Below are 14,715 nucleotides of genomic sequence, written 5' to 3'. Positions count from 1 at the left end.
AAAAAAAATTAAAAAATATTAAAATTTAACCGGTTAAATAGGTTGTTGGTTGAAAGGCTTGTTTTGAGCAGATGAGGGGCAAAGGTGGGATTGTTTTGGGATTTCAAAAAGGTGGGATTGTTTTGAGAAGAAAACCCGAAGGTGGGATTATTAGTTTCCATTTTTCCAAAATTTAATCTACGTAAGCTCAGAATTACATTTGTTGGGGTATTTTTTTATTTTTTTTATTTTTTTATTTTTTTGTAGTGACAAACCGCTACCATAAGTATTATTGGAGTACTAAAGACTAACCACTAAGGTAGCGGTTTGTCCCATAAATCGCTACCATAAGGTTTGTCTCATAAATCGCTACCTTAAGTAGCAGAAGGTAGCGGTTTGTCTCATAAACTGCTACCTTAAGTAGCAGAAGGCAATAGTTTTAGTATATAAACCGCTACTTGAGGTCGTGGTTTTACCATGAAAAATAAATTTTAAAAAAAAACTTATTTGAGCTTTTATGGACAATAATTCCGTAAGTTTTATTCAAACATAAAAGTGTAAATAAATTTTCAAACAACAATACTTTTATAAGTCTCTATCTTTAACGCCTCCTAATTTCCAGGAAATAGTCACTTCAACAGTCCTCGATGGTATCCAAAGTACCATAAGGTTTTGCAATTCTTGTAATAGCAATATTTAGTCATCCCTTTTACTACCTCTGTTAATTATTATCTGCAACAAAGGGATATTATTTGTGAGACATAAAATATTCCTTTGTTGCACATAATAATTAACGGAGGTAGTATTAGAACTTGCCAAGGCAAGGATATTGAGATTTGAGAGAGGGGCAAGGCGTTATAATCAACCTATCACAGACTCATAGTACCAAACAGGCACATTTTTGGACTAAAATTACTTATTTTGTACCAATATTATTTGACTTTTTTTTTGTACAAAAATGTACTTGTTTGGTATTGTGATAGGTTAATAAACCTTCTCCGGGATATTGAATAATTGCTAATCACAAAGTTTTACTTGGGCATCTGCACCTAAGTTAAAAAACATGTATATAACCAATTGGAAATCATGGACACTAGAAATCTCAAAACCAGTGAAGCCACCACAAAATGTGAAATAAATTGCATATTCATACTGTATTGTTTAACGTCCAGACTAAAGGCGTGTATTTAATGAACTCCAGCACGCAGCATATTATATACCCCCACCTTCCTCAACTTCCGATCTTAAGATTATTTAAAAAAAGCCCTATTTCCTCATCCGACCGTCATTTAGAGAAATGGATTCTCCATTTCTTTTAAGATATGAAGAGGATCATGTCCCTTTGCAGGGAAGTCAAAATTGCAACAATGGCAATCATTGTCATGGCATTGAGAAAGCTTGAAAAGACCTGCATCAAAGAGGACAGTAAGAAATTAGTCAGTTGTAAATCTCTTAAAAAAAATTCAGACATCCAGAGTTTTGCATATTTACAAAATCAATTAGAGCATCATTCTTTTATAATTTTCCTACACTCACAACATCCAAGTTCTAGATTTCTGATTGCATAGAGACATCAATTCCATTAGGACCATTGGTTGAATCCAAAATTAATATCAGAGAAAACGCGCTGAAAGCAAGGCAATTTCAAGCCTTGATCTGGAACAGAAATATAGATTGCCTATTTGAGTCTCATATACATAACAAGTAATGAAGAACAAAATGTAAGCCACCATGGACGCACAAGTATAGGCCATAAAAGCCACATACCACATCTAAATAGATTTATATCTCTGTATTGTTAAAAAGATGAGTGAAAAGCAAATAGGAAAATGGCCCTCGGTTAGAGTTGTTTCCTTAACGGAATCATATTCATAGGGCTTTTCAGAATAACCTTACTCTGCTCTCTTTAAAGGATCCATTTGAAAGACTACTCGAGCATCACAACCAAGAGGAGTAATTACATCAGACCTTTACACCGAATCTTAGATCCACTTGTGATATGCACCACTCCCATTTCCAATCACAATTCCATTTTATGAGCAGGACTTACAGAGGCTGTTTAGATGAGTCAAGACATGCCAAGTGTAGAAACATGAACCCATTTGAATCCTTGTGATAATTAAAGTCACTACAGGTTTCTTAGATGAACATCATATGTAATAAATTGCAAAGATCCAGCTCTTCTACTTATTTCTCCTTCTGCATACTCACTGATCATTGCCTCAAACCCACTCAACGACTTTAAGAAATTGGTGTTCGTCGAGGTTGGTAGTCTGTAATCAAAGGTTAGCCTACCAATCCTACACCAACAAATTCTAAAAATGAATGGTGTGTATTAGAAAGATAAATCGTTGATAATTCTAGACAAACTTAAAAGCCTAACTTCACTTTACATGTTACCTCTTGTAGCTCAACATCACCATCAAGGATGTAGTGAAGAGCTAGAAATCAAGCATCTAAGAAAAGATATAGAGGTCGAAATTAGTATCAGATGGATCAAATAGAATTTCTTAAAAATCACAATGATGGTTACCGAGAAGACTTATCAAATCATTGATACGACTAGGTTTGCGGAAACTTGACACAAAGCCCATTATTGCTGTATATTGACTCAACCTAGATGTTAAGCCTCGTTAAAAAGTCACAAGACATCCATGATGTAACTTCTCAATTTTAATAATAAATCTTTAAAACAAGAACTTTGACCCATTAACACAAATAATATATCACAAAGAAACTCAAACAATGCAATCCTAAAATCTATACAATAATGTTAGATCCATAATGCTTCCACCAAGAATCACCACTACAGCATCATACATCACAGGTTGAAACTAGGAACCAATCCCCACCCCCCAAAGACCTAGATGTTAAGCCTCGTTAAAAAGTCACAAGACATCCATGATGTAACTTCTCAGTTTTAATAATAAATCTTTAAAACAAGAACTTTGACCCATTAACACAAATAATATATCACAAAGGAGCTCAAACAATGCAATCCTAAAATCTATACAATAATGTTAGATCCATAATGCTTCCACCAAGAATCACCACTACAGCATCATACATCACAGGTTGAAACTAGGAACCAATCCCCACTCCCCAAAGATTTCGGCAGAATTGGAAAATGAAATCAGGGTATCATACAAGTGATACAACCGCACAAGGAGGCAAAATAACTCAGCCACTGTCCTTCAGAAACAACACACATCCCACAAAGTTGGTATCACAATAACCTGATTCATGTTTCACCTCTTTTTGATTTAAATACTCACAATCGCAGATCACATCAACACTTTTTCTCTCTCCAACCTCTACTTTCTCTTATTTCTTTCCTTCTATCATTCTATGATTTCTATCTGACTTCAATTTTTCTAATCCTACTATAATAACCATTTCTTATCTTCTAGAAAACACCTACCACATCCTATACCATACCTATATCCTATCCTTATATTATGAAATGAAATGCAGAACAGAGGGAGTATACAGCAGCTCCAGATAAGCAAATTGAACATCGCAGTCAGTACTCCATACTACAAGACGCTTATTCCAATAGGCTTGATAATATGTTTCTTGGATCTTGATCCTCTCCAATTTTTTAATACAATCAGAACTTAATCCACCCACCCAACCCCCCTTCCAAAAAAAAAATGGAAAAAAGCCTCACTCATATAGTAAATTCACCAAGCATTTAACATTCATATTAATTCTCCTTAAACATCTAAATTCTACAAACCTCCTTCCCCACCATGCTAAACTGTTAACAAAAAAGGGGACTAGCCCCACTCAATCAACCTCTTTTACATATTTTGATCTCTACTTCCCATATTAGAGGAACTATTTTCCATGTGCATCATAGTAGTTTCATTCAAATGATTGCATTTTTTTTCTTTCCTTATCCTATCAGCTATGTTATTGGCTTCTACCATGGCACCAACACCAGTCAAAGCTGAGTACAAAAACTCACAGCACACCACTCCAGGATCCAATTAGCATCACTTTATTATTGTTCATGGTAAGTGATCTAAGTGATAAACTACCAAGGCATTGTAGATTTATATATACCCATTTTAATGAAGCCCCAAGATGCCAGTAAAAGACTACCACATTGTGTTACTCACCCAACTCGTAAAGGATATGAGGAGTTCTAAGAGGTTGAGATGTACACAGCCTAATCTAACTAGCTGTTCATTAGGAATGTTTCCAACAATAACATCCAAATGCATAGCTATAATTCAAGATTTGTAAATCAAGATTTCATACACGACGCACCAGTAATTCAAAATGCCAAATTCCTAGTTGCACTCCTTATTTTCCAGCAATTTTTTCGAAGCTGATCTCATGATGCATGTTGTGATATATAAATATTGCAGTATATGGGCCAAGAACAAGAATAGAATTTCAAAAAAAAGAGTAATTTAAGCATCAATGCTTGCCCCAATGATGAATCCCTACCAGAACTCAATAATCACCTCCTACTCGTGTCTGCTGGATAACTTCCTAGAACTCGCAAAAGAGTAGCAAATTCCTGCCATGAGAGATGATGGTTACATACTGGAAATTAATATGTATATATATTAAAGTAACAATAACAATAACAATAACAATAACAATAACAATAACAATAATAATAAATAATTATGGCCACGTTTAGGTGAAAGATATAAGAGACATTACCCCAAGATGCCTAAGGGCATTTTGCGCATTGGGATCAGCCATAGATGCTTCAAAATCCAAGTAAAAAAGATAGTCAAAACACCTGGTAAAATTACAGTTAAAACAACAATTATATCACATCCATGTCCGAGTCATTCCACTTAAAACGCAGAAGAGAAAATGGAAAAAAAAAAAAAAAAAAAAAAAAAAAAAAACGTTGCAAAATATACTTCGAAGAACCATTGTTGCTATTTCGCAGTGGCCGACTCTCAATCTGGCACAAGAAAGCCAACAAAAAAAAAAGAAAATGTTACGGAGCATTAATTACCAAGCTAACATCATAAAAGTGATTAACCCTAGAGCATTCTGCGTACTGTCACACCGTGTTCACAACCATGCTGAAAGAAATTTTTTATTTAAAAAAAAAAAAAAAAGACAATCAATTATCTATCCTAGATAATTAAAAGAAACATTAATCTTTACAAAAATAAAGATACCTTTGTCAGATTAATGTGCCTCAGAGCAAAAACAGCTAGAGCCTTAAAAAGTGCACCAGGACCCTCTGTGTGCGAGAAAACAATGCTTGTCTACAGTTGAAAATAATACTTCCATTAGCTAATTACTCAGCATATTCAACAGAAAAGAGCAGGAAGGTAATTATGAAAGTTTGATCAAAGTTGATCAATGTTAAAACTTAACTTTCAAAGAAGGGCTTACCTTAAAGGGCCTATCACTTCCTGGAATTATGGGTTCCCTTGCTAACATTAGAAATCTAGTGACATTATCAGAATCATCCTACAAAAGGAACATTGGTCATCCAAGACATTCATAAGAATCCCGCAAAGTTGGCTCAACTAGAAGTTGTTACAAACCTGTATATCTTCAGCAAGTACATTTAAGCCGTAGATCCTTGCAGCAGCAGCACTTGCAACTGCACCTGCATCTTTAAGTTTGTTGAATGCAACAAACTATAAGTAGAGATAAGCAAAAATTAAAGAGGTTACACCTTGTTATGTACTTCTTCCGTTCTTATTTAATCGCAACGTTTTGGATTTCATGCTCGCCAATGCACATTTTATGACTTTAATATCTTGAATTGTATTCTAGTAAAAATTATAAAAAGTTAATATTTTAAAAGTATACTTCGAGACAAATCTAACAAAATCCCACAATAGTATTTTTTCCAACGTATAATCATAAGAGACAATCAAAAGGAGTATGTCTGTGTATGTGAAAAGTGTAAAATTCTACATGTTGTGATTAAAAAAGAACGAAGGAAGTATTTATTTGAAACTTAATGCTCAAAAAGTAAACTCTGATTCAATTAGCAGACTACTGAAGAAAAGCATAACAAAAAGAAGTTTCAACTTGCTAGGTAGACAATCCTTTAACTCATTAACACTTACCCCTAAATACAACATTAAAAAAGGTTGTAAATCCATTGAACTAAAATTGTGCTAATGAACCCAGAAGCCCATGACCATTGGATGAGTGTGTGAAGCCATAAGTGAAGTGAATTTTAGCCAAGATGTCATGTAACTCAAGTTATTAGAGAGGTCTTTGAGAGGGAGAGAGCATATTATTTCTTCTATAATTTTCTGAAAATTTATTAAATCCATTAAATTTAATAAGATGGTATCATCCCTTACCCTATTGAGTAGGTCATGTCGAATAAACCACATATATATGTTGTTCATCTTCTTTACATTTATTTTAGGCAAAATTGGCCTAACACTCTGAACTATGGCTAGGGTGCACCCAAGTACTTTGAAGTAGCAAAAACACAACAAACTAATGACTTGGGTGCAAAGCGTACCTTTAGTGAGTTTTCTGGCTACTATTCTCGCCCGGTGAATTAAATTTTTAATTTTTGATTTGCGTGTCGAAAAATGTCCTATTAAGGTTTCAGGGGTCATTTTGGGTTTTAAGTTAAAGGACCAAATTGACCTCAGAATAAGCAAAAACAATAGCGTAAATGACTCAATTCGGCTATAAAAACAATGACACACAAATCAAGATATTTTTATTATACGCAAAACGAGTTATTTACATTAGTTTTTTGCTTATTCCGAGTTCAATTTGGACCCTTAAGAGCCAAAATGACCCTCGAAACTTAACGAGAAAATTTTCAGCACGCAAATCAAAAAATAAAATTTACTCTATGTGGCTCTGGCGAGAATGGTGGCTGGAAAACTCACTAAAGGTACGCTTTGCAGCCAAGTCATTAGTTTGTGGTGTTGGGTGCACTTCAGAAATAATTCAATTAGACCAATTTTGCCTTTATTTTATCATGTTTCTGTTCTATATATATTGCTAGTTTTGCACAAATTAACACATTATTTATCAATCAATCTGCCTTAATTTCATAACATATTCCAGAAGAGTGATCAAATGATTGATTAATTTCAATTTCATTGTGAAGTCTTATTTTCTCACAATTACTTAAAGCTCGAAACTACCACTACTTCTATCTTGTTTTCCCTAATCCATAGCATTAAATTGAAGCTTTAATATACAAGGGTTGACTAAGGGGAAAAATTAGATGAATTCAAATAGTGTGTTTAGAACTTGATTAACCCTTAGCGCATAGCTCCTATAGGTTAAGCAAATATATAGGATGAAAAATGTAGCATTATATGTATAATAGGTGATAAATATTTTAGGGGAAAATATTCAACGTATATGATGGTAAAAAGTACCACTACATGCATAATAGTACACAAAAAGTACTATTCAGATAATTTATATTTTAATAGTATATTATACATGCATAATGGTACATAATGATACATTATAATGTACCATTGTAGAGTGAACCTTTTTCAAAAACTTGTCAAATTTACAATTTTACCCTCCTATATGTTTACAAAACATATAGGAGCTATGCGCCTAGTTACACTCTTAGAACTTGATACTGCTTTAAAAAACTTACTACAAGTGTGACATTTATGCAATCCTTGATTTTTCCATTTTTTTTATTTAAAGAGAAAACAATGGAAATATAAATTTGTTGAATGGCGTGGAAATCGTATAGTTATTTGGAGCATTTCGATTCACATAGTATACCTTGCAAAACCAATGGAACACCTATGGAAAACTAAGGGAATCTAAAATACTGATGTTTGCTTACATCTTCAATTTCCACAATAACAATCCAAAACTTAACATTTTCATTATATATTTAAACAAGAGAAAATTAATCCCTTTGTCCAAGTTTGCTTACATCATAGCCATTTGCATATACTTCCTCTGTTACGCATTATGTGCAACAATTTTCAAAACGGAAGTTACACATTATGTGCAACAAAGTAAAAAATTCCATTTATAGTAAATATTTTTGTGTAAAATGACCCATGTGCTCTTACTTAAGTTCAATAACACACATTCAATTAATAAGATTATATGTTATTATTATATTAAACTAAATTAATTCATTTATGATTAAATCCCTAATCTTAATCTCTCTCCTCCCTCAAAACCTATCCACCGCCATCATCACCAAGTATTCTCTCACCTCCACCACAACCACCACCACAACCACAACTACTTTTCACTCTCTTCTCTCACTGCCACGACCCCAGCCCACATCCAGGCCGAAATGCCCCACTCAGCCGGCCACCCATAACCTCGAACTCCCACTCCATAGCTGCCGCCCTGAAATTCCTGGAAAATTTCCGACCAGCCATACCGAACCAAAAGCCGTTTCTCTTTCTTTATTCTTATAAGGAAACCACCATCAATCGAGTCACTAGCCCTATTTTCCCTCGTCAAAGTCGTCGCCGACTCTTTTTCCCCTTTTAATAGCCGCCAATCATCCTCAAAATTAAAACCCTCAAAATTAATCAGGTTTTATTGTGGCTAAGAATTGGTAAAGGTTGGTTTTCGGTGGTTTTGGAGGGGTTTCAGATCTTGGTTGTGGCTGCAACTTGGGTGGGTTGGGGTTTCGAATCTTGGCGGTGGTGACTGGGTTACGAGTTGCAGTGTTGATGCGAGTTGTCTAGAGTGGGTTTTGGGTGGTTATGGTGATGAGACGGGATGAGGTGGTGGTGGTGGTTTCGGGGCGTGGGTAGATGTGGGTGGTGGTGGATGTTGCTGCTGGTGGGTGGTGGGTGGTAGGCGTGGTGGATGTTGCTGCTGGTAGGTGTGGTGGTGGTGGTTGATTAATTTTCCCCCTTTCTCTTTCCTACCCTTAATCACAAACCCTGTTGATTAATTTTCCCCCTTTCTCTCTCCTACCCTTAATCACAAACCCTTTACTTTGTTAATCGCCTTTTAACAAATTTTGTCTTGGGAAACGTGCAACAAGGTTTGTTGCACATAATGTGTAACAGAGGAAGTATATATCATGTGACTCCATATTGTAGGAAAAAAAAAACATCTATAAGCAAAATACACCAAAGTGTATACATTAATGAAGGTCAATTAAATATTTTATCCTTATAATACTCTTTAAAGGGTCATCTAGAGAAAGAAAGAATTTCACCTTTGCTGCACCAGCAGTATCATCCACAGCTTCTCTGGTCACTCCAAACTTAGCTAATGTGTGCTCACACTGAGCAAGAGCCTACATAAATTTCTTTTAAAATTCAGCCACATATCATAAACTAAGATACCTCACATTTGTATTGGGAAATACCTGGGGATGGCTTAACACCCTTTTCAATTCGTCAATCTTGACACCAGGGTTCGCCAACAAGCAATGCCGAATTGGAAGCTTCACCTCTCCCACTATATGCAACCTGTGCCTCAACAAAAGATCATAATTTCTGTGGATGCTACCCCCAAGAGAATTCTCAATAGGTAAAACTGCTCGATCAACAAGCCAGCGCTCAAGAGCCTGCAGCAAAGGATGCAAATCATTAAAAAAAGACAGTTTGTTGAACCCATAAACACTATAAAGTTATGCCTTAAATCCAATTAGTAACAGCACAGCACAAGTTGAACTCGTTGAAGTGTAAGGGAACAGTAATAACAAACAAATCATGATTTTCTATTCTTTCATCAAAAACCGTAAAATTTAACCTTGACAAAAATAAATAAATAAATAAATAATTGCCAACTATTGAATCCCAATTTAGGAACAGAGGATAGAACATGGCACTCTTGAAAATCAGTCTATCTACTCAACCCCTAACCTTTCTAATTTCAAGGCATATCATACTTGAAGCAGCAAGGACATCAAAGAGAAAAGTAAAACATGAAAGCACCAAACTAGGACAAATCTAGGTGTTCTATACTTTATTACTGTATGACCCTAGCTAAGACTAAACCCACTTTACTCATCTCACCAACAATAGTCCCTATTGATAGATTCCAATGGTGAGTTAATATATTCAAACAGCATTGGCATCCTACTTGGAGGTTCTTTGTGATGTACAAGAGTATTTCCCATGCATATAATGAGCACTTCAACATAAAGCGAAGGATTTGTGGAGACACAGATGCATATATTCAAAGTACATACAACTAAGAATTCCCTCTTTATATTTAAATAAAACAGCATGAATGTACTTCGTAGTAACATAAACCCTGGTTCATTTTCAATAACAAAGCAATATAGCATGTAATTATTTCAGAATCAATGAGGCAAAAGACTCACTTCAAAAGCTGTGTCAAATTGATCACAAGGAACTGCTTCACAATTTGGATAAGCAGTCTCCGCAGCCAGCTCACTATATGCACCATTAACCCCCTACAGTTGCAGAAGCCCACCAAATCAGTACAAATGTAATTTCTTGCTATGACATATTATGTACAGAGACAAAAGTAATAAACAAGAAATTATCCAAAAACTCATATAAAAGCTATGCATTGATAAACTCAAGTGGAATTTTTTAATTTTTTTGAAGCAACAAGTAGAAGATTATAAATATTTAAAAAATTACATCATTACATCATCAGGAGAAAAAAAAAAAAAAAAAAAAAAAAAAAAAAAAAAAAAAAACACCTATTTATTAGGGTTCGTTTGGCATCGTTGTGGTTTTCTGTTTTTTGGTTTTCAAACTCATATGATATGTCATATAATAGAACAAAAATTAGACAAACCCATTAAAAATCATGATAATATTGAAAACTGACAACAGAAAAGTGGAAACACCTTTTTCTTGTTTCCTTTTGGTTTTTTGTTTTCAAAAAAACTAAAAACTGAAAGCAAAAAACAATGCTAAACAAGCCCTAAAGTTTGGCTTTGTGCACCCGGTTATTTCATCATTGCACAATTGAAAGAGGTAAAAGTCAAGCAGTGTGTCTACTTAAATGCCATCTTCAACCAGTCCTCCAATATCCAGCTTCATGGCATTCAAATACAGTGATAAACCAGTACAGACGTTTAACACATGGCTAAATACAAAATCTCCACTGATGCAAGAGCATTCAACTTACCCATTATTACATGTTGAATTAGAATTAAGAGCTTTGGGCATGGCTTTTCTTGCATAGTAAATTAGTAATGTTGACTTTGAAGAAATGGATTAAAATGACTACATGAGTAATCCAATCTACGTAGGAGCTGTTTGTTCAGGTGGTATATCAATTTAAATTAGTTTCCTAGTTGATAAAATGTGATCATTTATTAATGAACAGTGGGTATTGATTTTGATACCCCGAGTAAATAAAGGTGTTTGAGGAGCTTTATAATCTATGTTACTTGGACTCGGGTACCCATGTCCGACATGGATACGTGTCCAAGTGTTCGACCCGGCTATTTTTTTAAACAAATTCAATGATTTTTAACTAAAATATAGTGTCCAAGTGTCCCACTCATGTGCGAGTGTCGAGGGTCCGACACGGGTAAGTGAGGTGAAATGAAGAGTCCGAGTAACATAGCCTGTAATCAATTGGCCATGAAGTCCATTATATTGATGCATGGAGCTGAATAGCTCAAGTCTAACTATGGGTCCTAAAAAGTTAAATTACATCAGAAACCTGATTAACAGCGGCAATCTTAGATACGTGACAAATGAGTTGACACCAAAGATACAACCTCAAAACCGTTCCAAAAGCTTGGCGCAAAGAAGCTTTCTAATACAAAATATATACTTGCATATAAAATGCTTTTGGAGGAGTGTTTTGGCAGCCAATTTCCTATAAAATTTAGAAGTAGATATTTTCACAACTCACTTCAAGTAAGAAAGTGGTACTTTTAGCACATGTCTTGTCCTAAAACCAAAATACCAAATCAACATCTTTAAGTACACTTCCAATATGGAAATCCAATCAGGGCATTCACAATTAAGCCTTAAGAAGTGCAGAAAAGGATATGGGAAGACAAGCAATTTATAAGCATCCCAAAGAAAAATCCACAAAAACATCCTATGCAACTAATTATATGATTTGAAAATCAATCCTTAAAAGTTTAACCACCATCCAAGACCCAGCATTCACCTTAAAACCCACAACAAACTAATTTTTATTTTGCAAATAAGCTATAATAGACTTCCAAATTACACTTTTAAAAGCACAAGAGAGCTTTTGGGTCCATCAGCCTAACCACTTAGCATCACATTTTGATGCTCCCAATCCGTATCTTACTAGTGATGACAAACTTCTTCCTACATTACCCAATGAAAACTCTTTGGGTCCATTTTCCACACCACCAAATCTCTCTCCAATTTCTCCATATTCCCCAACTTCATGCCACACTAACGGGAATAGATAAAGTTAATAAAAACATGAAAAACATACACACTAAACAAGCAACTCTTTAACAAGGGCAGCTTCCACCTTTAAGAAGTGTTTAGTTTCCAGCCTATAAAACTCTAATCAATAAAGTGCCAGTATATACAAAGATACCAACATTCTCCCACATAAATTCATCATCAAAGTTCTCCAAAATACAATAAAATCATCACCAACTTCTCAAAAACACAATTGAATCATAAGCAACCTCTCAAAAACATCAAATCATCACCAATATCTCAGGGGAAAAAAAAACGCAGTCAATGACTTCTTTTTGAAGAGAGAAAAGAAAAAATCAACCCCATGTATATTCATCATGTGATAATGTAACATATAAATACAAAAATATGAAAGAAAATAATTTATTATCCAAATCATTGATCGAAAGGAATTGTACTGTCAATTTGTCACTACTCTCACTAGTAGCTAAGTATGTTCTTTTACAGTCCATGATCATTACCATTCTCTACTAATAACAACAATGCTCTATGCGTTTAAGCGTCTAAATACATATTTGACCAAGTAACACTTACGAATCAGGGCACGATTTCATTGTTATTACATTGTTAATTCATTAAAGCCTCTTACTACATATTTGACCAAATAACACATATGAACCAAGGCACGATTTCATTGTCATTACATTGTCAATATATTAAAGCCTCTAACTACATCTTCGACCGAATTACACTTAGGAACGATTTCATTGTCATTATATTGTTAATTCACTTGTTCCAAAACATGCCAAAATAAAAATAAAAAAAAATTTAAATATTATAAACAAAAAAAAAATAAAAAATAAAAACCCAGAATACCTGGTAGGCAACACGAAGACGGGACCCATCAGATTTTGAAGCAACACTGGACGTCAATGGCTCTGCAATACCAACATAAATATGTAAAAATAACTATAAATTAACCAGCAATATCAAATATAGCAAAATTAAGAACAACCGAAAAAAAAAAAACCCACAAAAATTCACAAAAAAATTTTAAAAAAACCCAGAAAATTTGAAAAAGAAGACATACTAGGAAGGGGTTAGCAGCGTCGTTGGCAGAGGAGGGAGAACCATCAGGAAACTTCTGGGACAAAATAGCCTGAGAAATGTAATTAGAAGAAGGAGGAGGAAGAGATGAAGCAATGAGATTACGGCGTCTCGGAAAATTGAGGGAGCAGCGGTGGTTGTGGTGGCGATGGTTGGGTGGCGTAATTTGAAGGCGGAATTGCGATGAACTGGAACACACGGCGTCTAACATCTTTGAAATGGAACTTGCGACAATTGCGAATGAGTGAGGAAATGAAGGGAATAAAAGAAGTTCACTGTGCCAGTGTACAAGTGTAGCTACGGAGTATTACCAAGGGTCCGACCATCCGAGAGACCGAGACTCGGAGGCGTTGTGTTTGAACAACTCCAATGACAAGTTAATTGTTAAATTAGTTTGTCATGCCACATAAGCTTTCAAGCTAATTATGTTTGTAGCTAGTTTGATTATCAATTTAGGGTCTATTCACATTTACTTAATTTCATTTCAGTTCAGCTATAATCAGTTCAGTTCAGTTCAGCTCTTAATTTTCCTCTCTCATAAAGTATTCAGTTCAGCTCAATTCAGTTCAGTTCCAATTCAGTTCAGTTCACTTCAGTTCAGCTCCAATCAGCTCAGTTCAGTAAATGTGAATAGGCCCTTAAATTATCAGTTTATTATTATTAGCTTACTATTTTTTTTTTTTGGTAGAAAAGAACTGCATTAAAGGGTTAACATAGTAACAAGTTTACAAACTTTAGGCCTGACTATAGGCCACCATACAGTTATCACCACCATTATCAAGGTGGATTCAAAAGTGGTGTACTAGCACCCAAATATTGTTCTAAGTTATGATCAGATAGAAGTTTACTGCCAAAAGATACACTACTGCTATTACATAATTCCACTCCAACACCAGGAGGGTTAATAATTACACAGATCCTGAGCAGAGTGCTGAAGTTCCATTCCAGCCTATTTGAGGTTGTTAGATTGAGCATAGCTTGCTTGGCCACCACATCTGCTTCCCTGACTTGACCCCTGGGGCCCTTGAACAGCTTTCCCCTTGATATCCTGCTTATTTGGTCCCTACAAAATGAGTAATGGTTCCCCAATTCATCAAAAGCAATGTTAGGTTTTGTAATTTCATTGACTGCTGCCTGAGAGTCAGAGATGATGGTTACATCTTCCCAGCCTTCTATCAGAATCCATTGGACAGCAGCATGAATAGCCATAGTTTCAGCCATAAGGGCAGATGAGGCCCATGTATTAGCTGCAATACCTTTAACCCAGTTCTGTTGCTGGTCTCTACAAATGCAAGCAAAGCTTGCAGCATTTCCCTGCCTTTTAAAAGAAGCATCAACTGTTATACAAAGGCTA

General features: G+C 35.0%; 1 protein-coding gene across 1 annotated transcript; it reads right to left on the bottom strand.

The window, feature by feature from the left end:
* Nucleotides 1–1,029: 1,029 nt before the first annotated feature.
* Nucleotides 1,030–13,572, bottom strand: LOC110701553 (arogenate dehydratase/prephenate dehydratase 2, chloroplastic-like). The gene is made up of 12 exons (XM_021879187.1): nt 13,345–13,572; nt 13,131–13,223; nt 10,238–10,330; nt 9,275–9,475; nt 9,122–9,202; nt 5,511–5,606; nt 5,356–5,433; nt 5,136–5,225; nt 4,869–4,912; nt 4,660–4,741; nt 4,438–4,510; nt 1,030–1,387 (listed from the first exon to the last, which is right to left on the bottom strand). The coding sequence occupies exons 1-11, from the start codon at nt 13,570–13,572 to the stop codon at nt 4,451–4,453; spliced, it is 1,146 nt and encodes a 381-aa protein (XP_021734879.1). The 3' UTR covers nt 1,030–1,387; nt 4,438–4,450.
* Between the last annotated feature and the right edge of the window lie 1,143 nt (nt 13,573–14,715).

This window comes from Chenopodium quinoa, unplaced genomic scaffold (genome assembly GCF_001683475.1).
Source record: "Chenopodium quinoa cultivar QQ74 unplaced genomic scaffold, ASM168347v1, whole genome shotgun sequence".
In the NCBI taxonomy this organism is placed as follows: Eukaryota; Viridiplantae; Streptophyta; class Magnoliopsida; order Caryophyllales; family Amaranthaceae; genus Chenopodium; species Chenopodium quinoa.
The sequence above is the reverse complement of the archived record's forward strand: the minus strand, read 5'-3'. Positions and strand labels throughout refer to the sequence as shown.

Excerpts from the sequence above, each read along its gene's own strand:
- LOC110701553 (XM_021879187.1), bottom strand. The coding sequence starts at position 13,572 with ATGTTAGACGCCGTGTGTTCCAGTTCATCGCAATTCCGCCTTCAAATT. Across the intron at positions 10,331-13,130 it reads GTCTTCGTGTTGCCTACCAG|GGGGTTAATGGTGCATATAG; the intron begins GTATTCTGGGTT and ends CTGCAACTGTAG. Across the intron at positions 5,434-5,510 it reads TACTTGCTGAAGATATACAG|GATGATTCTGATAATGTCAC; the intron begins GTTTGTAACAAC and ends TTCCTTTTGTAG.